Consider the following 26633-nt stretch of genomic DNA (forward strand, 5'->3'; position numbering starts at 1 on the left):
GACAGTCGTAGCGCTAAGGTGATCGTAACTGCCGTATTTTAACATAGACTTTGACAGTCGTAGTGCTAAGGTGATCGTAACTGCCGTACTTTAACATAGACTTTGACAGTCGTAGTGCTAAGGTGATCGTTACTGCCGTACTTTAACATAGACTTCGACAGTCGTAGCGCTAAGGTGATCGTAACTGCCGTACTTTAACATAGACTTTGACAGTCGTAGCGCTAAGGTGATCGTAACTGCCGTATTTTAACATAGACTTCGACAGTCGTAGCGCTAAGGTGATCGTAACTGCCGTACTTTAACATAGACTTCGACAGTCGTAGCGCTAAGGTGATCGTAACTGCCATACTGTAACATAGACTTTGACAGTCGTAGCGCTAAGATGATCGTAACTGCCATACTTTAACATAGACTTCGACAGCCGTAGCGCTAAGGTGATCGTAACTGCCATACTGTAACATAGACTTCGACAGTCGTGGCGCTAAGGTGATCGTAAGTCCAAATCTAACTCTAATTTCCAAATCTCTTCAAAGTAAGAGCCGTTTTATCACAATAAACAGATTTTGCTTATCGATCAGATCGCCATTTTGTTTGAAGCAAATGCAAGTGATATATTGGACGTGGAATCTGATTGGTCAATAGGAGGGACATAGAACGGACATAACTCGTAATAGCAACTAGTGGCGCTACGATCGAGCCCAGAAATTCCAGCCTAGTTCGGCAAGGGTTGAAACTGGACTTTTATAGCTGGTTAACTCCCTTGCCGCGGGAAGGCGGGATCGCAAGGGATTGTGCCAACAGATCTTAATAACATCTGTCAAATATTTCAATATCATTAGATTCGGGGTCACGGGTGGTCCAGTCGTCTAAGGCGCCGCGGTTCGCTGTGCAGATTTGCGTCCCCTGGGCACGCCAGAAACCTATAATTGTGAGTTCAAATCCTGGTTCGCCCCGAATATGTGTCTAGGTTTGTCAGCACAATACCCGTGCTCGTGGGTTTCACCGAAGTGGTAAACGTCTGAGACCTACATCACTTCGGGCTTTCCTCAAACATTAAGCTGACACGCCGTGATATAACTGGAATACTGTTAAAAGCGGCATTAAACCCAACTCACTCACTCATTAGATTCAGATCTTTCACCCTGGTGCGATACCTCTCTGTATAAAGATCTGAGTACACCTCCACAGGAGATTCTAGGTACGTTTTAGTGAAGCATTCAAACCTGCATGTCTGGTTTCTATATTTCTATATCTCGAAAACGAAGTCAATCGGCTTGTTCCGAATGTAAACGATAAATGCAGCGCCATTATGTTGTTGTGATATTTTATTCACACTTTCGTATCTGAGCGCCATGGCATCAAAATACAAAAGGAAGTACCGTCGAAGGAATATGTGTGCTCTCCCTCTATGTGTGTCTTTTGTTATAATTCCAAATCGAGGTAGTAAAGAATAGAAACCGAATCGTTTTAGAAAGCTGACATTTCATTGGCTCAAGGTCCTTTATCATCCCAAACTGGCTCCCACAGGTGATATCGCTTGTGTGAGATCAAGCGATATCTACACTGTAGATATCGCTGCAATGACATTGCATCACAATGCTTTGCAGACCATTGTGACGTCATTGGTTACCATGACGTCACAATCAAATGACATCACTAATGGCTCTACTACTAAAGCTGTTAGCAGTACTTTTTACACTTTAGACACTGCTTATTAAAGCCTACAAATTGAAAAAGTTGGAAGAATGAATGTTGGATGATAAATAAAATCTCACCCTCGTGTCTATTGATATCAAATATATCAACACTCGTTGATAAAAGTGGAAAAAATCCTCGGCAAGCCTCGGAGTTTTCCCACTTTTATCAACTCATGTTGATATATTTGATATCAAAAGACACTCGGGTGAGATTCTCTATATGCATAGCGCCCAGGTCACAAATCAGGTGAAGTTAAGCAACGTCGTTAGCGGAGAGTCCTTGAATGGATGTCCGCGTTCGGCAACTTGGCTCCTGGGAGTTTCTAGGGCTTCAGTCCTACCCTGCACTGAAGGACATGTAACACCGCTGGTGTTTCCTTGGGCAAGTGACTTGCAAGTTCGAAATGTGCCTCTGTTCACCGAGCAGTGAATGGGTACCCGGTAGGGTGGTTGTTAACATTCTAGCGCCTAACAGGCAGCTTGGGTTGTATACTCCCCAGGGAGATGAGAATGATTGTTGAGTAAACACTAATCCAGCGACCTGGTTAATAAAAGGGCTTTGAGCTACCCCTGTGTGGTATATAAATGGCCCATTAATTATTATTATTATTATTATTATTATTATAACTCATACTTCCTCCATTTAGATTGGGCTGTCAGAGGTCGCTCAGGGTTCACCAGACGCTATCTTCTAAGACCTGCCGCCCTCATTCATTCGTGACCACCCGGGTAATTCTGGGACAAGCCGGATGCAGGTTACGGAAAGGGCCGAGTGGTGTCAAATGCCTCAAATCGACACGCTGAGAGTTGTTTTGTTAGTTAGTTAGGTTGTTTGTTGTTAACTCTGCACTCAGCAATATTCCAGCAATGTGACCGCGGTCTGTAAATGATACAGCGAGTCTGACCACTGTACATACATACATACATACATACATACATACTTTTGCGTGTCTTTTGCGTGACGAGCGAACGCTTTAACCACTAGGCTACCCGACCTGGTGTGGGGCCCAGAAGAAAGCTTAATTTCAGCTGAAGCAATATAACCTATGCCATGTGTAAAGAGCGGACAAAACGGGGGTCATAATCGGTGACTTGGTTGAACGCGTGTCAGCGACATTGACATCGACGTTTCGTAAAATATGAATAACTGCTGGTTCAAACTCGATCAATCAAAATCCGCCGTCATATAGCTGCAATATGGCTGAGGTTCGGCGGAGGCGTAACCAGAGTGTGTGTGCCTGTGCCGCCGTCAACCCAACCGCTTTGGTGTGTACTAATACCAGCTATGATCAAGTAAGGTTATGCTTATTAACAGAGTAGCTGCTATTAACGTCCATGTCTACAGCTCAGCACTGAATGAAAATTGTTGTTTGTCTACAGTTCGGCAGCACCCATAAGTGTGTAAAGAGGTAGGGTAGGGGTTATTAGGAGGGAGGGTGTTCTATGGTTTTCTATATGCCTTTACGATATTAGATATTATAGTGTTAACTGCCGTGAGGGCGTAATCCAAACAGCTTAACGTGAAATGGCTGGCATGTGATAAATAATTCATATACTCCGCGGTGAATGTAGAGAATACCACGCTAGAGAATAGGTACTTGAGAAAATGGTGGCGAGAAATTGTAAATGAATTATATGTATTATTTGACCCGTGAGGGAATACCAGCTGTGGTCATGTGAGGTTAGTATAGCTATTAACGCCAAGGTATTCAGTTCGGCAGTAGGCAAGTTGATGTTTGGTCTGCAGTTCGGCACCTACGAAGGTCGGTCTCCCTCTCTCTCTCTCCTTCCTGTGTGTGTGTGTGTGTGTGCGTGCGCGTGAGCGTGCGCGTGTGTGATTCCATGACATTCCATATGTCTTTCTGATATTACATATAAGTATGTTTATGGGGTTAGCTGGTATTGTATCAAGTGTGCTCGGGAATTAATAAATTATTAATTAAATTAAATTATTAATAAATGAATAACAGAATAATCCTTCCACTAGAATCTTGGCCCCGTGAAGGTCCGGGGTACAATAGGTCTTCAGCAACCCATGCTTGCCGTAAAAGGCGACTATGCTTGTCTTAAGAGACGACGAACGGTATCGGGTGGTCAGGCTCGCTGACTTGGTTGATGCATGTCATCGATCCCAATTGCGTGGATCGATGCTCATGATTTCAATAACTGGATTGTCTGGTCCAGACTCGATTATTTACAGACCGCCGTCATATAGCTGGAATATTGCTGAGCGCGGCGTAAAACAACAAACCAACCAACCAACACTAGAAACTTGACACGAGAAGGTCACGTACAAGTTACAATCGTGACCAATATTACGGTGGCGGGTTACTGTCGCCTTCATTTTAATGCAGACGTTCCCAACAAGATCGCCCAGGCAGATTAGGCCTAACTATCGTGAATATGAAAGAATCGTTTGATCCTTTACTTTTTTCGAGTAGTATATGTAAGGTTAGAGATATCAGTTACAAAAGCTCTAAAACACATGCAGATGCCTTAATAATCTTTTCAATGAAGAACTTATATGTTTAGATGATATTTAGAAACTGCTGTAGCAATAAAGACAGGACTAAAGACAGGGTTTCAATGTCTTTACGTCTGAGAAATATTCATTCAACAATGCGAGACACTAAACCACATGAAGCGTCATATTTTTTATATTTTGGTCAGACTTCTAAGAGGATACACAGGGTTCCAGTATGTGATATAACACACCAAACAGATTTGGGAAGTCTAACAGCAACGATAACGGGAGGGTAACGAACGATGTCATAAGCCAGCCTGGTTCCCTGGGTATGCTGCGCTGGCGCTTCAGTGTAGCGCCAGCGCAGCATACCCAGGGAAACAGGCTGTCATAAGCTAAGCGTTGACGCGTGACTCGTTGAGTCACATATTTTGACAATGCAGTTAATAATGAACTGTACAATGTGCAGAAATGTTTTTATTATGCTAAATATTGAGATATGCAGCAAGACAACAATGCCCGAAACGAGGTAAGAGAACCTCTTCTCTCTGATTGTTTGGGGATAGTTGTAATGCATTAATAAAAGGTTCGATGCCACGGAGATACTCCTTTTGAGGGTGATGCCCATGTCTGTCGTGTTCAGTATGATGGAAAGCAGTTTTCTAAGAACGCATTCCATAAGACCCCATGCTATCTTTCCAACGATCTTGAAAATTATCAACATAATCACTTAACACAGGTTTGATTTATGCAAATAGTTACTAAATACCATCCATGTTTAAAAGAAAATCGACATCTGACCTCACCCAGGTGCAATCTTAGACTACATTACTACGATAGTATTATTTGTAACACTAGTAAAGGAATGTCACCTTCATACTGCTGTCACTCAGCTACAACGTTGTACAAAGTTAGAAGTGATGACTGGGTGAATGAATAGAAACCATCCATTATGATTCTGCTAATTTGTTGAGTAACGGACATCAATCTCAGTAAAATCAGATCTTAGTTCTCCCTATCGCTAAACAAAGATCTGAGGACATCCCATTACGGATCACGTCAGAACGACCTTTCATCCAACCAATCAGTGCGTCGCCTACCAGATCATGAAAGTGACACACGGAATGTGTTTTCTAATCATGCAACCTCGAAATATTTAACAGAGGGTATTCCGAACGACAGTTACAGGTTTAATGATTATATCCATACAATCTAGGCCATCTATAAGCCATTCCAGAATGTTCTTTTTATCAGTTTTAAAATTTTTAATCGGGAATACGTCAAAATATGCTTCGAAGCGTAGTCGCCGGTTTGAAACTAGTGTCGTAAAGCTCGAGAAAGCTGCCTTCTGATTGGCTAATGTCGACTTCTTGTCAGTCATTTCATTGATCGGTCAAAGTTCGCGAAAGGTCGGTCTGACTTGAACCCCGTTTGGATGTCCTCAAATCTTTGTTTATGGTAGCGAAAACTAAGAACTGATTTTAATGAGATTAAACGGACATTGACTTATTTCGTTGGTATTGATAATTGTATTGCATTTGAATGTTGTTTAAAAAATATATCTAGAAAATATCAATATCGGCCATTGTTTATTGCTATTCTATTCCAATTTCAATGTTTTCAACAGAGGTTTCATCATTTTAAACGTAATCATCCAATAAATATATTGCAACCACATAGGAGTCGTACCACACATTTCTATTTTGTCAGAAGAGTCACATCATATATATTACGAGTTATTCCTTATTCCTTGAGTGGAACACCAACCAACTTTAAACATAAACATTTTTGACGTCATGGAATGGAAAGACAAAGATAGGAATATTTTCAATGCGACATTTATATTGTATGCGTGGCCCTACATATGTCGACATATATAAATTTCCTACATGCGTATCTCGTTTAAATACCTGAGAATAGTTTATTCGCTCAAAGTTTTCTGACAAGTGTAAAATAATTATTTTTTCTCGCATAGCACAATTTGGGGGTGTATTCGAAAATCTGCGAAATGTTCAAGACTAGAATACACAAGACTATTTACTATCATTTCTCTTACATATTGATATCATGTACGTAAAATGTATGAAGAAAATAATTTTGGAAATTTAACTTCATACAATTAAGTACAAGTTAAGGTTAGAGGGTCTTTCCTGCACCAGATGGTGGCACATCTAAACAAAATGACTTAAAGTAGTTTGTGATGTTTCTCAGTGGAGGCTTTTGCAGAAGGCTAGCCCTTCGTCTAACAATAGCAACCAATGAAAAATTACATAACATAGTGTAATGTTATATATTTCGAAGGCGCTCACAGCAATCGTCTCATTGGCCTGTACCGGCTCCTATATTGTGATATTAGAGACGGGGCCCAGCTTAGCTGTGTCATAAGCTTGGACAGCAAGCTCCTCACAGCGATAATCCGTTCGCGGCGCTCTCTATGCTAGAGAGTGTAACGAAGGTGTCACGCGCTGGGAAGGAGCTTGCTGGGATAGTTAACAAGGGACGTAACTCTCGTTTTAACCCGATAGGGGTCGCAAGCGACAGTTTATAGTTACCAAAATGGCGGACGAGTCTGGGCTGGAATTTCTGTATTGATTTTAGAATGTTTTGCTTATTGCATTATGTAGAAAGCGTCAGATCACTCGGGTATTTTTACCCTGAAGGCACCCTCATATAACGGTAGGCTCAATATTATTGCAATAGTTGTTATGGATGTGTCGGAGTTAGAACGCCGCAAATGCTAAAGTGAATTTCAATCATGAAAGGCGTTTTCACTTTCATCATCTACCGCTTTTTTTATTTGTTTAGTTTGGGTCCTGTTTTGGTCCTATGGCTAAAGTGCAGTATATCAGATGAAGTATACATTGACATACTAGCACGACATTTGCACTACTCCATCATCATGAACTTCATCTTCCAGGGGTAGAAACTTAACATCTTAGTTCACTAGTCGTTATAATGATAAGATATAGCAAAACCCTTAAAAATGGCAAATTTTGACTCGACCTTATGATACCTCAACTATTGGCCAGTTTGGCAAGGACTACAGGACTAGTGCCAATTTCTAAAGCTGTCTTCAATTTAGTTTAGCTTTTAGGCCTACTACTAGTAGGATCAAGATAAACTATCCAATCATCATGATCATTACCTCGCTAGTGAATCGGGTCACCGACTGCTGTATTCAAACCTCGAGGTATGATTATTTTTTTAAATGGGGAGACGTTTTAACACAAGAAATACCATAACAGATGAATGTAGAAAACTTTCCATTTGCACTTTAAAGTTTATTTCATTTAACATGTTTAACAGAGAAATGTATCTGAAAGTTTTCTAGTGTTCCTAATATTTCAGCGATTTTGAAAATACACCATGGATTACCTTCCTTGCTTTGTAATTACAATTTGTACAGCGATTTGAGTGTGAATGCCTTGTAATTTGAAGGCATCACTGTAAGCTCAAGGCAAAGGTGCCAATCACTCCTTTGAGGAAGAGTTACCATTCTTTTCATGCAGGTCAAAATAAACCTCAAAACAGTTATCTGAGTGCAGGCATTCAAATTTGTGTCTGCCTTGAAATCTGGACGAAACCGCATCTCACTGGACTAGCACAATAACACCAGCATTGGTTTGGACTAGTAAACATGGTAAAGGAAGACACACACGCATGCACGGAAGACACATGCATGCACGTTGTAATATAAGTGCAAGAATAATAAACCCCATTTCACCTCACCTGGACTACCATGACGTCGCAGGTTTGTCTAAGTACATTCAGCAATGTTCAACAAAACCTTTGTGTTTTGTTTCCAGGTGAAGTTACAATATAACTTACATGCAATGCTTTTTGGGAGAGTTACTATGAAATATTTTGGTGGATGCTTAAAACAGGATTCGTGTATGTTATATGTCTTGTAATTTTGGAGCGTTGTAGGTTTTGAGCCTATCCATATTATTTTAGTTTTTTCAAAGTTCATTTTCAGTCAAGAAAAAGATGCATATTTTTTCCGAATTTCTATATTTGCCATGATTTACATCCGTCAAGTATGATTGTTGTATCATCTGCAAATTGTGTCAAAAGGTATTCTGTATTGAGCAGTTTTTTGCCTTTTACTTTATTACTTCAGGTTAAGAAAGACCACCTCCATGGTCTAATACATCATGTAGAGTGTTTGCCTGGAGAGAAGAAGGCTGGCGGTTTGATCAGCAGCCATGTCATACCAAAAAACGTTAACTGGGCCAGTGCTTGTTGTTACCATAACTGGTGCTTGGCATTATGGGTATAAGACAAGTACTGGCCGGCTCAGAGTACTGTCAAGTAATCATTGTAAGAGCAATGATAGATTACACATGTTAGAATTCATAAAAAGTAAACACGGTAAAACAAAGAATTTATATCTTTCTTTCAGGAGCTCCTTAGAGCAGAAAAAACATGGCTGGAAGTTTAAAAGGGAGTCTTGGGCTGAAAAGTGGCCGTAAGTTTCCCATTTTCAGCTTTACTATGGCAAATGAAAATATAACCTCAACCAACAGTACTGGAATAGTTACTGAAGTGTCTGTTATCATGGTTATGTGATTATTCCTTCGCATGTTTACTGTTGCATATTAAGAAAAAAACAACAGAAATTACAAATTATATTTTAGAAACAGCACAGTTTGTATGTTTAGATAATGACTTATCATGCTTATATTGATTTTGAAATACGATGTCATGTATGATGATCATATGTTTCATAAGATAGGTTTGCCTAATTTTCCAGCATTAGCCCCAACATCTGCCAAACTGACTACACAGTATCTAGTTCTGGATCACATGAACAACCATTACCGCAAGATAAATAAAGCTAAACGTGAGTACACATGGTTGTCTTTAAGACTTGTAGACCTTTACATTCCCAGTAGTGAAGCTTTGTCAAATATCAGCAGTCCTATTTGCTGAAACAACAGGTAACCAATTCTAATAGAAGATAGTAAATGGAGATCTAATGACCATATCAATAATTAATTAGTCTAATAACTTACCTGTGCCATTAGAAACCAAAACATGGACATTCACACTTTTGTGTAGTGGGTGACATTTCTAAAAAAAATTAACATGATTCAAGCAATTATGTGAACACGAATTATGGGCGTATATTATATGAGGGCAACTTGTTGTAATTTTAAGTTGGTATTGACTATTCCATGAATCGGGTTACACATTGATGCTCAAAGTAATAGGTTGCATGTTTTTCGTTTTTCAGCCGCCATTGATAACCGTCCGCCCAAATCTATAGCACAGAGTCAGAAAGGTAATGTTTTTTTCCGTATCCTAAACTAGGTGTTTATGATGTAAAGTGCAGAATTATTTTGCATGTTTCCAGTTTCATGATTCCTGTTGTACTACATGTAGATCGTATACATTAATTTATTAACATCAGGGTCTTTCTGTTTTAGTTCGAGAAAGGAAAGAACGTGATCACATCAAGAAACATGGAACGAGTCGGCCAACTTCTCGTATGTCTGTGCGGCCAGTGTCAAGGAATGATGTTGATGCTGAGTATTATGATGAGGCAGAGTGGGTAGGTGTTTTGTTGGATCACATGGGGAATGAAAACAGTGATGTCCTAATTAACAAATGACTGAACTGTATCGTTAATTTTGTTGAGTTTTGTGTATTGTTATAGATTAAGAACTGCGTCATATCTAGGTTATTGTTTGTTCTCCTTGGGAATTGGTCTTGTTGGTATCTGATGTTATGTTTAAGTATATTATAATCTTATAACGTATCTTATCTCAGACTTTGCATATCTTCTTCATCTTTGATCCTATATGGAAATGTAGTTGAACCATATTTCAAGTTCCTGAAACAAAAACATTCACCCGAACACCCACAAAATGTCTATGGTTACAACCAACAACTGGGTCAATTACATGCTCCCGTGCACGGTAACCTTACTTGATACTTGATACTGCGACAATGGGTGGGGGCATACTCACACTCTTTGTTGTGATTGTCACGGTCAGTGCTGCTTAGACTCCAGGTGCTACACCTTCATCTGTTCGTTGACACCTCAACCGAGCCTTGGGATCACAATTGGTTCTCAATCCAGTTTAACAGTCTTGATGCCTACGCCCTACCTCCGACAGGTGTTCTTCCATGGGTTCTGCAAAAGGTAGAAGCCAATTGTCGCTTGTTTCTGACTCGCAACTGTTTCTCCACCTTGCTAAGGATCTCCGACAGACCATCATCTCCTGTTCCTGCTCCACTTATCTCTCAGTGGCTCCAACACTCCATCTATACTTTTGACGCTTCGGCAGAAGTCCCTTGTCGCTTAAGGCTACTCCAAGCAGGTAGCAAAGGCTCTCCCTGCAGCTCAACGTTCGTCTACCACTCATCTTTGGTATGACAATTGTACAGCCTTGAGAATTACTTTCGCACTCCTGACATTTCTACTCCTACTTCGGCTTCACCTCAACAGATCATTGAGTATTTACATCACCCGCGATCTACACGTAAGCTTAAAGCCACTACCTCAAATGTCTCCACTGCTGCGGAACTCCAATCGCTCATCTGCTCCTACAAAATGATGGATCAATCCTTGCGTGGCACCTCAACATCATCCTGCAACATTTGACTTCCAGTGATTGTGAGCCACTGGTGGATAAAGACTTCAAGACGATCACACTGGAGACTGTGTTTCTCGTGGCCTTGGCTACTGCAACATTAGTGATATACACGCGATCATGGAAGGGTGCAGTTTTCGTCTTTCATTACCTTCATGACATCTCTGTCACAGATGTCCAGGGTCTCCGCAAGTTCTGCCCTTTGGTTTTGGCACAGCAACTGTCACACCCCAGCAAACGCAGTCCTTGCTTTGTTTTACAAATGTATATACGTAATACATCTTCGAGCATTCACTTTGGGGTTGAGGTTTTTGTTTATTGTTTGGGTATCCCAGATTATGTCCCTCTTAAAGGGACTTGTAGTCTTCAACTTCGAAGTCGCCATAAGGCGTGGCTGTTCCTTAATATAGAGCAGTGTCCCGAAACTTTATCCCGCTCACCTCTGCCTTGAGCATTGATGTAGGGTTATGGTTCTTGTGGATGTTGTCGTTAGTTCCTCTTTGCGTCCTGGTTCGGTTCATGCACTCAAATACACTCCAACCTTGACGAAGTGTTAAATGCGATACCGAACAGTCACACCCTATTGTCGGTGGAAGATAGTGCTACGCTCTGTTTGAAGAATCGATACCGTTCCAGAATTGATTTAAGTCATCAGCTGTATCACCTATGCTTTTATAGCTATGAGGTTTTTCTATGAATGATGACATATGTCAAAACACATTCAGCATGTATTCTCATGCTGTTTCGTTCAATTAACATATCAGGATTGTCAGCACTGATTGATTGTGGGGTTTTTTCCCACTCACAAGTTCATGTCTTTCAGTGTTTTAAACTAACCTATTACACCGTTTAGATCCAGCTCCCTCGTGTACTTCTCACGGTTGTAGTCTATACAGGCTAGGGTGCCAAGACCCACCGTTGTTACAACGTGGGATCAATGTCAAAGTGTGAGATAGGATCTCTACACAACAAAACAGGCCAGTGGGATACAGTGGGGAAACACCAACTGAGGGGAAGAGCCCACATCAAATAGGCCATGGAGTATACAGATAGGATGAGATGGGATAGGATAGGGAACACATATTTGAACCAGTTGTTGGTCGTAACCATAGAGATGCTGGGGTGTGTTTAGGTGAATGTCTTTGTTTTAGGTGCTGGAAACATAGTTCAAGCGCGTTTCCACATAGGGTCGAAGAAGAAGAAGATATGCAAAGTGTGAAATAGGATAAGTATATAACTATACAATTTATTCTAAAATTTCCAATAATCTCATATACATGTCTTTTCTGCTTTTAGGATGATCCCGAGGATGATGATGAGAGACTGGTGTATGACATCATGAGAACAACCCTGAGAGAAAACTACCCTGCGAGTGCCGACGCCACGTACGGGTCAGGCCAACGACCCCGTGGACAGTCCCCTGGCGGCTTTAACAAGACCATCAGATACCAGGACCAGGTTCAAGCCAATGATCTACAGACCTACTACAGACCAGAGAAACGCCCTTCCTCTGTGAGATCCACCCACTCCATGCTGAGCAATGGATCTCGAACCAGTCTCATGGGCAATCCCAAGAAGGCCACAGATGGAGATCTCTTACAAAAACGCTCCCATGTATTCACAGAGCCTGAGAAACCTTTCACCCCACGAACTCTCAAATCGAACCGCCAGTCTCGTCTGAGCGAGTACAAGTATTACAATCCGCCCCCAAAGAAGCCAAGTCATAGACATGACGACATGGAGCAAACCGGCAGACAGGCTATGCAGATGACAGAGAGGGAGTGTCGCCCCAAGCCCAAGCCCCGGGGCACAGGTACCCTGAACAGGACGGGGACACAGACATTGTCAGAGAGCCAGCTGATGTACGAGACGCTACAGAGTCGAGACTTCAACCGCCACCAAGGGGAGAAGGATGGGGTGCCGAAGCTGGACATATCGGTGGACAAGGATCACATGAATTGGCTCCAGGAACAAGCTAGCAAGGCACAGATCCGGATGAACAATGGGATGAAGACTCCGATGGATCAGATTGATGAAACTGAACAGCCTCCTGTTAATGGCGCTATGCGAACATCATCTGGCAGTGCTAGACTTACTAAGTAATGCACTTCTGTTGACTTTTGTGACATATTGTGGTGGAGTAGTTTTAGCTTTAGTTCCTGGCATCTAAACATTGTTTTTATTTATGAAATGATAATATATCATGATATTTTTAGTTTTTGTGGCTCAAATTTAAATTAAATATTGCAATTGCTTATGAATACCTGAATGTTAGGAAAAGTTCGGTGACTCAATGATTTCTTGTTTTAGTGTGTAGTGAGTAAATTCTCCGAGATATGTGATATGAAGACGTATTTGTGGCCTTGGAAAATTAACATTTAAATCATGTGAATACTTAATGACTTAAGTTTAATTCATTTCTCTGTCGTTTTTTAGTTTAGAAATGTATTCATTTAGAACAATTAGAACAAGCTGTAAGATTAATATGTTCTAGCACCTTTTCTTTGATATTTTAATAGCTATGTCACTTGTGATATTTATTGCTGTATGTGATATGCCCTGTGTATGTATATGTTATGATCCATTTCTTATAGGTTGTTGAGTATATTATTTTATATATGGATAAAAAAAGGTATGTCATTGAAAAGATGATATTGATTGACAAATTCAATCATCAGTAAAACTTGCAGAATTGTGGGTTCAGCATAGCCTGTGTAACACACTGAAATTGTCTTGAAATTGCCAAAAAAGTCTGCTTTCAAAATAGCTTATTCTTCCAATGGTAATGTTTGCTGCTGAAGCTGAAGCTATTTTCTCTACTTGGCAGGTCGTTTGGCACTAAGTCTTTGAACAGGCAGAGAATGAGTGAAGCGTGAGTACATCTAAACCTTTCTGATACTGCAATACTGCTTCAAGCTGAGCACGGTCCTCCCCCTCATCCACACCCTACCTTGCATCTCGCTGTAGCATCAGTAGCATCCACATAGGCTTTCTGATTCCCGTGACTGCAGGTTTTACATTGGAAGTTGTTGTGAAATATTTTATTTGCTTGATTTTGTTCGGTGAGTTTATTCTTTCTGCTTGAACATGTCTTAGTAGATGTAAATATAAACTTTTGGGGTTCTGATGAACAAATATTATATAGTCTTGTTACCTGTACTGATGCAGTCATTAGTATATGTGCCATAATCTACTGACTAGTAAAATATCCCTGTGTTAAATTATTATTTCAGATAGTCTACTTAGGAGATGAACATACTGTGTTTTCAATGTAGAGCTAGGTTACCTGTAGATTTAACTGTGCTAAATTGAATTTGGAACTGAATGTGCAGCGTGAGGTTTCAAATGCTACATTTAGTGCCAGTCATCCTTTGAACATTGTAGCTACCACAAGTTTGCATTTTGTAGCCTATCATTGTGCTTATAATTATGCCTACCGACAATGTCTGTAAAAGAAGAACTATTCTAAAAATATTAGCTTTCGTGGTGATGCAGCCGTCAAAGCAGCCTTTTCAATCAGAGGGGGTTTATTGTGATTTGATACCTCTGATTGACCAATCCAAATTCATTGTAGAATGTGCATTAAATGTGTGCATAAAAATACATTGAAATACTCACTGGTAATATGCAAGCAACAACATGAAAAGGACATTCTTATATTTCAGAAACTTCAAATTATGTTTATCAAGATATAATCACAGTGTTTCTGACGTGTAGTAGCTCAACTTGCTGGAAAATACATACAATGTAAACAATTGTAATCAGTGACTGATCTGTTGAAAAATAAAACAATCATAATGATTCATCATTCAGTTCCAACACATGAACATTCAAACCTTTGGCTACATCATTCCTGTCAAGTAAAGTGCATGTGGTATACAGGTCGTGTATCTCATTTGACTTGTCTGGCAATACATCTGTCAAAGTAAAGGATCTATGTAGCATAGGTTAGGAAGTTATTTTTTCTGAACAAGTTTTGAGCTTACCTGGCCTGAAAGCACGCTACAGTGCAGTTGCATTATTTTTGTTGTTTAACATTTGTTATATGAAGGTGCAAAATTGTAGTCTGCGCTCTATTGTCACAGGGGGGCACGGGTGGCCCAGTTGTCTAAGGCACCGCTATTCTCTGTGCAGAGTTGCGTCCCTTGGGCATGCCAGAAATCTATGATTGTGGGTTCGAATCCCGTTTCACCCCGATTATGTTTCTAGGTTTGTCAACACCATACCCGTGCTCGTGGGTTTCACCGAAGTGGTAAACGTCTGAGACCTGCATCACTTCAGGCTTTCCTCACACATTAAGCTGACACCCCGTGATATAACTGGAATACTGTTAAAAGCGGCATTAAGCCCAACTCACTCACTCACTCACTCTATTGTCACAACTATCTAGTCAGTTACTTATCTGTTTGTTTTGGTTCGCAGGACACAGTTTAAATGTTGAACTGTTTTTACTGAAAAACATAGGAAACAATCAAAGTGCCTTCATTGAGATTTGGGAGAAAACTTGATTTATTTGAGGTAGAATGCAAAGGTTTTTAAATGCTATACAAACCCTGAACATTTGTTTATCATTTGAAAAAGAAACATTGAATAATAACAAACCAACTTGTGATGCTGTGGTTTCCGTGTGTGACTCACTGATGCTGCGGAGTGCGTGTTACATTCCAAGTTTCATATGGTACTATTCTTTTTTTTTCTGTACATACTTTTTCTGTAATAACGTCCTTCTGTTTTCTAAACAAACATTTGATTTTTGTAACACAAGGACTGTAATGAAGTATTGGTTAATTGCAAGTATCATGGGGTCATGCATCATATGAAACATATACTGATGGTATGGGCATCTTTTCATACTGTTTTATGAATGTGTGAGAGTTATGAAACTATTTGTAGTTTATTTGATGGAAGTTTGGTAAAATGTTTTGGTTCCATCTCCACATACTCTGGCCATTAATACTCTTTGAAAGACTGCTTTGAGCTTGAGATGTGTCAAGTTTTCATGTATCTTGTCCATGGTGACCTCAGTATCAGCTGTGCATCATTTCAAGGCAGTATGTCATTACAGCCCTGTTTAACACTAGAAGTGGTCACTGTTCTATACCTAGCAGCATTTGTCTCACAAAATCAAAATCCTTCATGAACAATGAATTACATTGATCTTCCTCATAAGTTTTGATATTAATGCCAGTTCTCTCTGAAAACGGTTCATATTCAGAAGTCTATATCTTGGTCTTCCTCGTAGAAATTACAATCGTTAAGTCCAAAACTGGGTTTTATAAGTAAACACTTTACAACTTGCTTCCAATCTCCGATGAGTTTCGTCAGATAAGTAGTTTCTTCCCGATTGTTTGATAGACTTGTGTTGTATAATATTCCATCCACTTGAGAAGGTGCCACTTATTTATCTGAGAGGCAAGTCACACTTTGTACCAAGTGAATGTCACATACGGGAAGTGTGCTAGCATGATGTCACAGTGTACATATTTTGTCTTCAAGCCGAAACAGATGCTAACATGCAAGGCTGTTTTGGTGGCATCTATGACATAGACATATATATTGTAATAATCTTCACACAGAAATAGACTGAATAAATACTTTTTTATTATTACCATTTATCAATTGTTGTCTATTACTATAAAACAAACAACATCAGTGTTGTCAACATTGTCTACTTGATGTGAAACATGGGTAGGCCGTCAAGCCTAATTCCTGGAATATTACTGACAGGGGCATAAAACGTCATTCATTCACTCAGTCAGTGTAGGAAGTAGGCTCTAGCTGGAGAAAAGTTGTCGGAAGTCAGCTGTCACATTGAAGTGTCACTGACTGGCTGATTTCTGTATATCATTCCAAAACATCAATACCATTGATACTACCAGATTTGATCAAACGTATTGTAATAGCTTTAGTTTGTCAGTGCAGACTTAATGTAGTTCGTTGTCACCTGATTGGCTGTAGTACTTGATACAGCCGTCACCTGATTGGCTGTAGTACTTGATACAACTGCCATCTCATTGGCTGTAGTACTTGATACTGCTGTCACCTGATTGGCCATAGTACTTGGTACAGCTGTCACCTGATTGGCTGTAGTACTTGATACAGTCGTCACCTGATTGGCTTTAGTACTTGATACAGCTGCCGTCTCATTGGCTGTAGTACTTGACACAGCTATCACCTGATTGGCTGAACAACCTGATTGAATACTTGACACAGCTGTCACCTGATTGGCTGTACTACCTGATTCAATACTTGATACAGCTGTCACCTGATTGGCTGTACTACCTGATTCAACTGTCACCTAATTGGTTTCGTGCCTTGCACACCTGGCTGTAGTACATGATACAGCCAACACCTTGTCAGCTGTAACACATGATACAACTACCACCTGAATACTTGAATACTAGATACTAGATACTAGGAATGGGGCGAGTCCGAATTTACTAGCCTGGTACCCATCCCCCTATTACCCCACCCTACCTCGGTACCCATTGCAGGTCTAAAGAGATAGGTACAAAATGTCCGATTGGGCACTTTTTAACATAGCACTGGCAAAACGTATTTAGATACATGTATTAAACAATCTGGTCATGCATACACTGAAGTTGACCTAAGTTATATCATTCAAAGATATGAAAAGTCAGAAGGAATGGGTGCATAGTCAGAAAGAAAAGAAAGGATTAGTGACTTGTAGTGAAACCATAGAGTTCTAGATACTTTATGTCATTAAACAATATATCACGTGACTAACCACGGGTCCGGGTAGTCCTGTGGGTACCCGGGTCCTACTTAGTACCAACTCGACCCGGGTACCCGAGTTACCCGTCCCAGCCCTACTAGATACTTTATTAGTAAACAGAAAAATCTGTCAGACCCTATGGCTGATAATGCAGAAAATAGCAAAGCCAGAGAAATGGCATCTTTGACCTGGCTGTCACCTGGCACTAACTTCTTGACGAGATGTTCAATGTATTTTCCAGGCATTCATAATTTCATGCAAATGCAGTTTATCATGTATCTACATATCTGACAACATAACAAGGGAAGTAATTCAGTTATGTCCATGCTTTTATCTTTGATATGTTCAAACAAGGATTAAGTTCAAATGTGGTAAAGAAAAAAAGATTTGAAAGATCTGGATAAATTTAATTTCTGTCCTGCCAATTGTCTGGTAGGAAAAATACTCTCATAAAATGTCTGATATAGCCCCATTTATTGCTGTGAGGTGTTTTTGCAATGTATTGTACGAAATTGTAATGTGATGACATTTTTTTTCTTCTACAGGGAAGACGAACAACAGTATGTGCTGTTTGCTAAACAGGTCACAGAGGAGGTTCTGAACAGGGGTATCTACACTGACAGGTGGGTTCAGAGTTACAGGTGTACTGAACAGGGGTATCTACACCGACAGGTGGTTTCAGAGTTACAGGTGTAATGAACAGGGGTATCTACACTGACAGGTGGGTTTGGAGTTACAGGTGTACTGAACAGGGGTATCTACACCGACAGGTGGGTTTGGAGTTACAGGTGTACTGAACATGGGGTATCTACAGGGTGGGTCCAGAGTTACAGGTGTACTGAACAGGGGTATCTACACAGACAGGTGGGTTTGGAGTTACAGGTGTACTGAACAGGGGTATCTACACTGACAGGTGGGTTTGGAGTTACAGGTGTACTGAACAGGGGTATCTACACTGACAGGTGGGTTCAGAGTTACAGGTGTACTGAACATGGGGTATCTACAGGGTGGGTCCAGAGTAACAGGTGTACTGAACAGGGGTATCTACACCGACAGGTGGGTTCAGAGTTACAGGTGTACTGAACAGGGCTATCTGCACCGACAGGTGGGTTCAGAGTTACAGGTGTACTGAACAGGGGTATCTACACAGACAGGTGGGTTCAGAGTTACAGGTGTACTGTACAGGGGTTTCTACACAGACAGGTGGGTTCAGAGTTACAGGTGTACTGAACAGGGGTATCTACACAGACAGGTGGGTTCAGAGTTACAGGTGTACTGAACAGGGCTATCTGCACCAACAGGTGGGTTCAGAGTTACAGGTGTACTGAACAGGGTATCTACACCGACAGGTGGGTTCAGAGTTACAGGTGTACTGAACAGGGGTATCTGCACCGTCAGGTGGGTTCAGAGTTACAGGTGTACTGAACAGGGCTATCTGCACCGACAGGTGGGTTCAGAGTTACAGGTGTACTGAACAGGGGTATCTACACCGACAGGTGGGTTCAGAGTTACAGGTGTACTGAACAGGGGTATCTACAGGGTGGGTTCAGAGTTACAGGTGTACTGAACAGGGGTATCTACACCGACAGGTGGGTTCAGAGTTACAGGTGTACTGAACAGGGGTATCTTAACAGTGAAATGGTTCAGGGTGGAACCTCTACTGAACAGAGACACCAATGTAGATGACATTGTGGGAGACAAACATGGGCATCTATGGACAGAGAAAGGTTTCCAGAATGTTGATGATTAATCTTATTGTCACTGTCATTCAGTGTGTCCTGTTTTCTTTTACAGGGTATTGAAGAAGGTGTTTGACAGGCATGTAGAGAAACACAAAGGAAAGCTAAAGATTGTGAGTAGTGATGGTCATGTGATGCACTGAAGCTCACCTGGTCATGTAGAATCTTTAAATAACGATACAATAATTTACAATAAACGTTACAATAATTTGACTGACAGGAGAAACAATAAAATTTACCATAGAAAATGAGGATATCATAACGTCTCTGGATTTGAATAATATTATGCCACTGTTGACAAAGAAACAATATACAATCAGCTTGTTATTTTCAGTCTCGAATGCGGGCTATCCTGGACAAACTACGCACAGATTTTGGCATATCTGATAGTCCTGAACCCTTCGAGGAGGAAGATGAGTGTGAGAGGACTGTGAACATGTTAGAGCCAGACCCAGAAGTGAGAGCAGCCCGACTTGCCAGGCAGGATAAACCTGCTGAGGATATAGATGGCACTCATTCTTCAACAAACACATTGAACTTTGACAGTACTGGAGAGGCATTCAGTACTGTGAGGTCCCACCACAGGAGAGGGTCACAAGCTAGTGAAGCAAGATCTGACATTGCCGACAGAAGGTCATTGGTCAGTGAATCAAGGTCAACTATCGGGGACAGAAGGTCAGAAACAAGACCCCAGCTTGGGGACACAAGATCGGAGATGAGTGATAGAAGGTCACTGGCCAGTGCGTCAAGGTCAACTATTGGGGAGAAAAGGTCAGAGTTTGGAGAAACTAGATACCAGTTGGGTGAAGTAAGATCAGAAGTGAGTGACTTGAAATCTGAAGGGAAACAGTCGGATGTGGGTTTGGGTGAGACTGATGAGATGACGGCCACCCAGGTGCTGGAGCGATACGAGAAGACAATGACCACCCATGACAATGAAGGAGCAAGTAGATCTGTCAGTGAGGTGGATGTGAGTGACAGGATGTCATCAAGAGGGGAGCAGATTAATGGGGTCACATCGCCAGGCGAGATGCAGTCAGAACCGGATTCCTCACTTGTATCATCGCCATCTCACTCCACCAAAGCCCCGGTACCCGCTCGACGTCGCCGCACGCCCCGACAAGAGGAGAAACGCCTGCCAGAGCTCCACAAGGCTGAGGTTATAAAGGTTGCAAGTCAAGGTGAAGAAGGGCAGATAACTGTGGATGTGACAGAAGCAATAAAGGCTAATGCCAATACAGGCCTTCTCATAAAGAATGAAGAATCCATTACCGTCAACAATTCCTTTAAAGCCAAGCTGGATGACAAAACCCCTGGGAATGCTGAAGTGGCGGAAGACGATGATGATGATTATGAAGATGATTATGATGCTGATGATGATGATGGTCAGGGGGGTACAACACACAGAACATCGGATGAAGATTTTTAGACTGACAGTTCAAGCAATAGTTGAATTGATATATAGACCATAGATCCCCATGTAGTATTTTAGTATATTACAACTGCTATGCCCTGACTGTGATAAATGAACCCTTTGCCTTATGTGTGCTGTATTTGGACACAGTCACATTGTTAGATATATCTTTTGTGCAGATTATATTATACCAGATTTGTTATTCTTCAGAGAATATTCTCAGTGATATACATTGTATGTTTTAAGCTGTCATTGTTGGTACTCTGTTTTATTCTAAGGCTTTAAAAACAAATAATTTTGGTTCTCATGCAACGGCAAGTCAGTATCACAGTCTGTTCCCAAAACTTTTGAGTCTACTGGCTGCCCATGTCACTTGACATTATTTACATTAGATCTTAGTGAAAATATATGGAGTTTTATTAGCAAAGCTTACTAGACTAAAAGAAATTTTACTTGACTAGGGCCAAGGACTTGTGGCTGAAGTCATATAGTGATATATTTTGTATTAACATAAGACAAAAAGTACAAGTTCTAACCCTTTTCACCGCCGGATCAGAGGGGGATGGGGGTTGCGCATTATCCTTTTGTCAGGCACCTTACGTCTGCCTGTGTGAGACCCTTCCTGACTTCGGTAGTGTCACTTTTCAATACCCTGAATGGCGGCAGGGGTGGCCCAGTTGTCTAAGGCGCTGCGATTCGCTGTGCAGAGTTGCATTCCTTGGGCACGCCAGAAACCTATGATTATGGGTTCGAATCCCGGTTCGCCCTGATTATGTTTCTAGGTTTGTCAGCACCATACAAGTGCTCGTGGGTTTCACCGAAGTGGTAAACGTTTGAGACCTGCATCACTTCAGGCTTTCCTCCAACATTAAGCTGACACGCCGCGATATAACTGGAATACTGTTAAAAGGGGCGTTAAACCCAACTCACTCACTCACTCAATACCCTGAATTCACCTCCCCTTGGTGGCACACAACTTTTCACACTCAAACAGAAGCCCCCAACATTTGAAAGGTTTTGCATGAGAATCAATTGTTTTATTTGTTGGCCTGACCATGCCTACTTTACAGCATGGCGATTGTAACTGTCCTGAGTGTTGAACTATATTTGTCTCTTTCAGATGGATTTTATTGACAACAGTCTTTCTGGATGGGCTGTATTTATTAGTGTTTTTACATCATGTCACTGTCTGTGAACATCTGTCAAATATAATGACTCTTGTGCCAACATGTTTCATCAGTATGGTATGAATGTTTATGGTTTAAAGGAGAAAACGAAAATGTAATAAGCATGACATAGTTTGTGCCAAAATATGATGGATAAGGTAAGGCTTAATAAAAAAATAATAGAATTGGTTCTCAGACAATGGCTTTTGAAATTATTGGGCGGGTGGGCAGTGGTGTTTTTTTTGTTGGTTGTTCAAGCTAGTTTGTATCCAAAGTTTTTTTGCAATAATTTCGGGAAAATCATGTTGTTCTTAAATATACTAGCATTTAACTGCCGGGATCGTGTGTTCAAGACGCAGAATATTTAAAGATTTTATTATTTTTAAAAAATGGAAATATAATCAAAAGATGCACAGACTTTATGATGATGCGGGCAGTGCCTGTGAACCAAGACTATTTTCTTTTTAGCCTAACATGTGTTTTAAGTTTCCTCATTTTCAAGTCTCATTCAGATGTGGATATAGTCCAGTGAGGCTTTGTTATCACACATTGTTTTTTTTATATATTTCATTTAAGACAATATATTTTTTATCCCGGCATTATCTGTAACAGCACTATCAACACTTCACTTGTTTTGAACTATGGATCATTATGTAGTGTTATTATTACCGGTAGTATGCCAGTCTTCGGGGGACTTCTTTTGGCAAGTTGCCTTTTCAAGAATTGTTTCAGTTCATTCAGAGATATTTTGTTACACATTTATTTATCTAAACATACTATGCACGTAAACAGTCATGGTGATTGGTGCAAAAATTCATTTTGATTCTTCTAGAAGCATTTTAGAACTAGACTTATGATAGATATTGTGCAATTGGAAAAATACCTCAGTCAAAGCCTACAAGAGATGTAAGCACACAGTAAACGTAGCAGCTTGGGGATGGATAGCAATGAGGGCTCCCCATGTTGGTCAACTATACAGAACAAAAAACGTTAGGGATCATGAATTGTTGGGGGTATTTTTTGGTAGTGGAAACAGAAAATTTCAGAATAATATAACTTGTTTTGTTTGGTATATAAACACTCAGAGTCAAGACGTAAGGATGTTTTTGTGTCAGATTTCAGTCATTTTAATCCTTTATGTTAAATAGTATCGCAAGATCTTTTTGAATTTTGGTTATTTCAAGAAGTTGTAGCATTAGTATCATAAAACCATAAAACAGTCAGGCACTTTTTTGTTCAATCTTCAGATTTGTCATTTTTCAGAGGAAATTTGATCATAAAGAAACCAGAACATTATTTTCTTTGTCATATGACATACTTAGTGGAGCACATTTGACTTGGCTGAAGTGACATATTTTGCATCAGTGAAAATAGTGTTGTAATATTAGAAGAATACAGATGCATATGTTCTGTCTGAACATTTTTATCATACAGGATATTGAAGCTATAACCTCCTGCAATATCCAGCTGTGTTTTGAGTGTGTTATGTAAATTCAGGTGTTTAGTATACACACACATGCATTTGATATTATCACAGCACCTTATCATATTTACATTGATCTGCAACTAGTGGGATGCACTAATGTCTTTGACTAGTACATGGTTCATAACAGTCGTAACTTGGAATGCCTTTTTATGAAAGGGCCTTAAGAATAAATCTTTAGACTTAAAACAGCCTTGAATTTGGCATTTATAATTTAATTCCAAGAATGTCAAATTTAAATTACAGCCAGATATTACTATTTCTGTATAAATACCCATTGTCAAATTGGCAAACCATGGAGAAACTGATGATTTTGCACTTTTACCCTTCTTCAAAACCCATTTAAATTATCTTAATCAAATATAATCAAAGAGCCCCAATACTTTCTTCATTTTAGGCAGAATTGTGCAGACCCAGAAACTGCAGTAATCTAGACTTGCCAACTATTGTAGACTTGCATGGGCTGTATTTGGATATATTTGTTTCAGAGTCTGTATGACAGACTGTTTCTGCACCTACATTCTAAGTAACACTACTGCTAACAAATAAACTGCTTATTTAAGCCTTAAAAAATCATGTTTGGGAATTCAATTTCTGTATGAACGTTGTACTGTGATCTGTTCTGTATGGTTGTATATAGAATATCTGACAATTAAGAAGGGAACTATATCTGTCAGCTTACACAGCAGGTTTTTTTATGGGATGTTTAACAAATCAGGAGATTGTGCCTGCCCTCCCCCGCTTCTCTGATATGGACAGATGCTGCTAATACTGACACAATCTGCTGCTGTGTGCTGACAGGGAAGGCGTGACTTGCTGGCCTCAGAGTAAACACTTCACACAAAGTAGGAGCTTCTGTCTCTATGAACTGTATACACTGTATTTATGTTGATGTTTATCATGTTTATTCTGCTGTTTGATGATAACCCCTCCACTGCTGGCCTCCCCTCTGTGATGTGTGCAACAAACTATGCCTCTATACCCAGCCAGTATACATACAACTGTTGAATTTTACAAGTTTTATGTCAGAACAATTTCACAATATTTCTCTATATTTTGAAATTGTGTGACTACAACTATGGGATTTTACCTTGACATGCTTCTAATCAGACTTAGTTTATTTCTTACACAGTCAAGTCCCGTTAATCCGACATGGTTGGTTGTATATGACTTCCTGTTAGTCATTTCATTGGTTGGAAATAGTTTGCGAAAGGTTGTTCTCACGTGACCTGTAATGGGATGTCCTCGGCGATAGCGAGAACTTGTATCTGATTTTAATGCGATTGAGGTAATCTAAGCATGTGATTAATCCTGTTTTCTTTACTTAAAGCCTTAATTGTTTATTGTTAAGCAAGTTTATCTCTGCAGCCGTTGTAATATGCAGCTACCAGCCGACTCGTCTCACAATAAAACACAGACTGTGTACTCGCGGGCAGATGACCATAGAGTACACTGATCACGGTGTTGGATTAACGAGACTGATTAATGAGTGATTTCGGTAAATTGTTGCATATTAGGTATGTCAGAGTCAGAGTGTGAAACTGTCGGATTAACGGGTCTAAATAGCACTGATTTAATCGGTTCCCATCATTTGTGTCGGATAAAGACGATTTCGGATTAACGATTGTCGGATTAACGAGACTTGACTGTACTATGTTTCTAAGGCCAATGCTCGAGAGAAGAGCATGTAAATATGTACATGACATGTCATTGAAAATGTAAGAAGATTTGATATTATTTTGAAAGAGATTAAAAGGCTGTTTGTTTCATATTTATTACCCCATAAGTAAGCTCTTAAATTAAATGTTAAAACAAAATTTATAACATGTAACTGTCCATCATAAGAATATTTTCAGTTGAAAATATGTTTTCATTTTTCTATTGTGTTGCAAAATTTAGAGTAGCTGTACTCATAAGAAGGAGTAGTCTGGCCTTATGTAGTTTCTATGTGAGTATAAGATCTCAATATTTATATATGATACAGTATTTCTGTGATCTTATTCACACTGTTTGTATTCCATATTTTGTGTATGGAGATTTGTGTTTTCATCCGTCCGCTGTAATGTCCACACGTCCATTGTGCCTCACTTTTACCATCCTCGTATTTATTATATACAACAAATGAACCTGCACTTGCAGGACATTCATTTTATTTTATGAACAGTAAAGAGCATGTGATATACAAATAATTCTATTTATTTTCAATTGGGGTTCTTCCCAGTTTACAAAATGCTTGGAAGGTCTATGCTTGAATTATAGAGGATGAAAGATATATGTATTCCTTAATAGTGAGTTACTAGATAGCTGTAGATGTTACTAGATTCAATGAACTTGTATGTGACAGATTTTAATATATATATATGTCTGCCAAATAAGCACTTGGTTGGTTGATACTGATTGTCATATCTCTCCCACTTTTGGGTGGGATTGCGTTCATCTGTGCTGTCCAGCTACATCTATTGGGAACAACTCACTGGACACATCCCTCTAAAAAATAACGTCGTCCATTTTACGACGTCATCAAGTTGAGAGCGCATGGTCGAATTTCCAGAAATGATATCATGATAAAACAATGTTTTATCGTGTAGTAAACCATGCTTTGGTCTTCATTGTTCTCTGCGATTTATCGCATAGCTATATTATACATCCTGATAACCAGACTGACTTTTTGCAAAAGCCTATATGTTTTTTTAATTATGTTCTATTAATATGATGTCGCATGTTAACAATTGGATATTAAATTATTAAAGATCTCAGTCATGGAGCAATTTATATGGAAATATTTATTAAATGTGTTTGTTTACTAATCCAGAGACAGTCTGTTTACTTATCTAGAGACTTTCTGTTTACTAATCTAGAGAGAGCCTGTTTGTTAATCTACGGAGAGCCTTAAGGCCATGTGTGATGCCTTGGTGATCGGTATGTGCCTTGCTGTCTTCTACACATTATTAAGCACACACTTGTGTATCTGCTGACTTGTTGCTCTGTACAGCATCTTTGTGATATTTGGAAGTATTTCTGTTATATGCAATATATATGTGTGTTCTAACTGTTAACCACTAGTAATCTAGTAATCAGTTCATGTGTCAGGCTTGTGTGATACAGATGTCACTAAAGAGACTAACATCAGCACAGAGTGTGCCTTTCTAAAACATTAATTGGCAGCTTATGTGTAGTATATTTGGAATGTTTGCAAAATAGTTTATGACATATTTTTGACATTTCTAAGTAATTAAAATTTAATTTAATTTAATTTAATTTAAAAAGTCTTTGCTTTTAGACTATTAAAGTCACTACCACACCAACCCCAACCCTTAATTTAACATGATTTTATT

General features: G+C 39.8%; 1 protein-coding gene across 1 annotated transcript; it reads left to right on the plus strand.

Annotated features, from left to right (window-relative positions):
- The first annotated feature begins 6651 nt into the window (after positions 1–6651).
- LOC124134854 (spermatogenesis-associated protein 7-like) lies at positions 6652–21326 on the plus strand. Its single transcript, XM_046499920.2, has 10 exons — positions 6652–6837; positions 8564–8629; positions 8915–9004; positions 9398–9445; positions 9591–9715; positions 12057–12859; positions 13588–13632; positions 18042–18119; positions 19291–19348; positions 19570–21326. Exons 2-10 carry the CDS (start codon positions 8587–8589, stop codon positions 20662–20664), a joined length of 2385 nt encoding a protein of 794 aa, XP_046355876.2. The 5' UTR covers positions 6652–6837; positions 8564–8586; the 3' UTR covers positions 20665–21326.
- Positions 21327–26633: the final 5307 nt, after the last annotated feature.

This window comes from Haliotis rufescens, unplaced genomic scaffold (genome assembly GCF_023055435.1).
Source record: "Haliotis rufescens isolate VD_foot unplaced genomic scaffold, xgHalRufe1.0.p SCAF_3, whole genome shotgun sequence".
Lineage (NCBI taxonomy): Eukaryota > Metazoa > Mollusca > Gastropoda > Lepetellida > Haliotidae > Haliotis > Haliotis rufescens.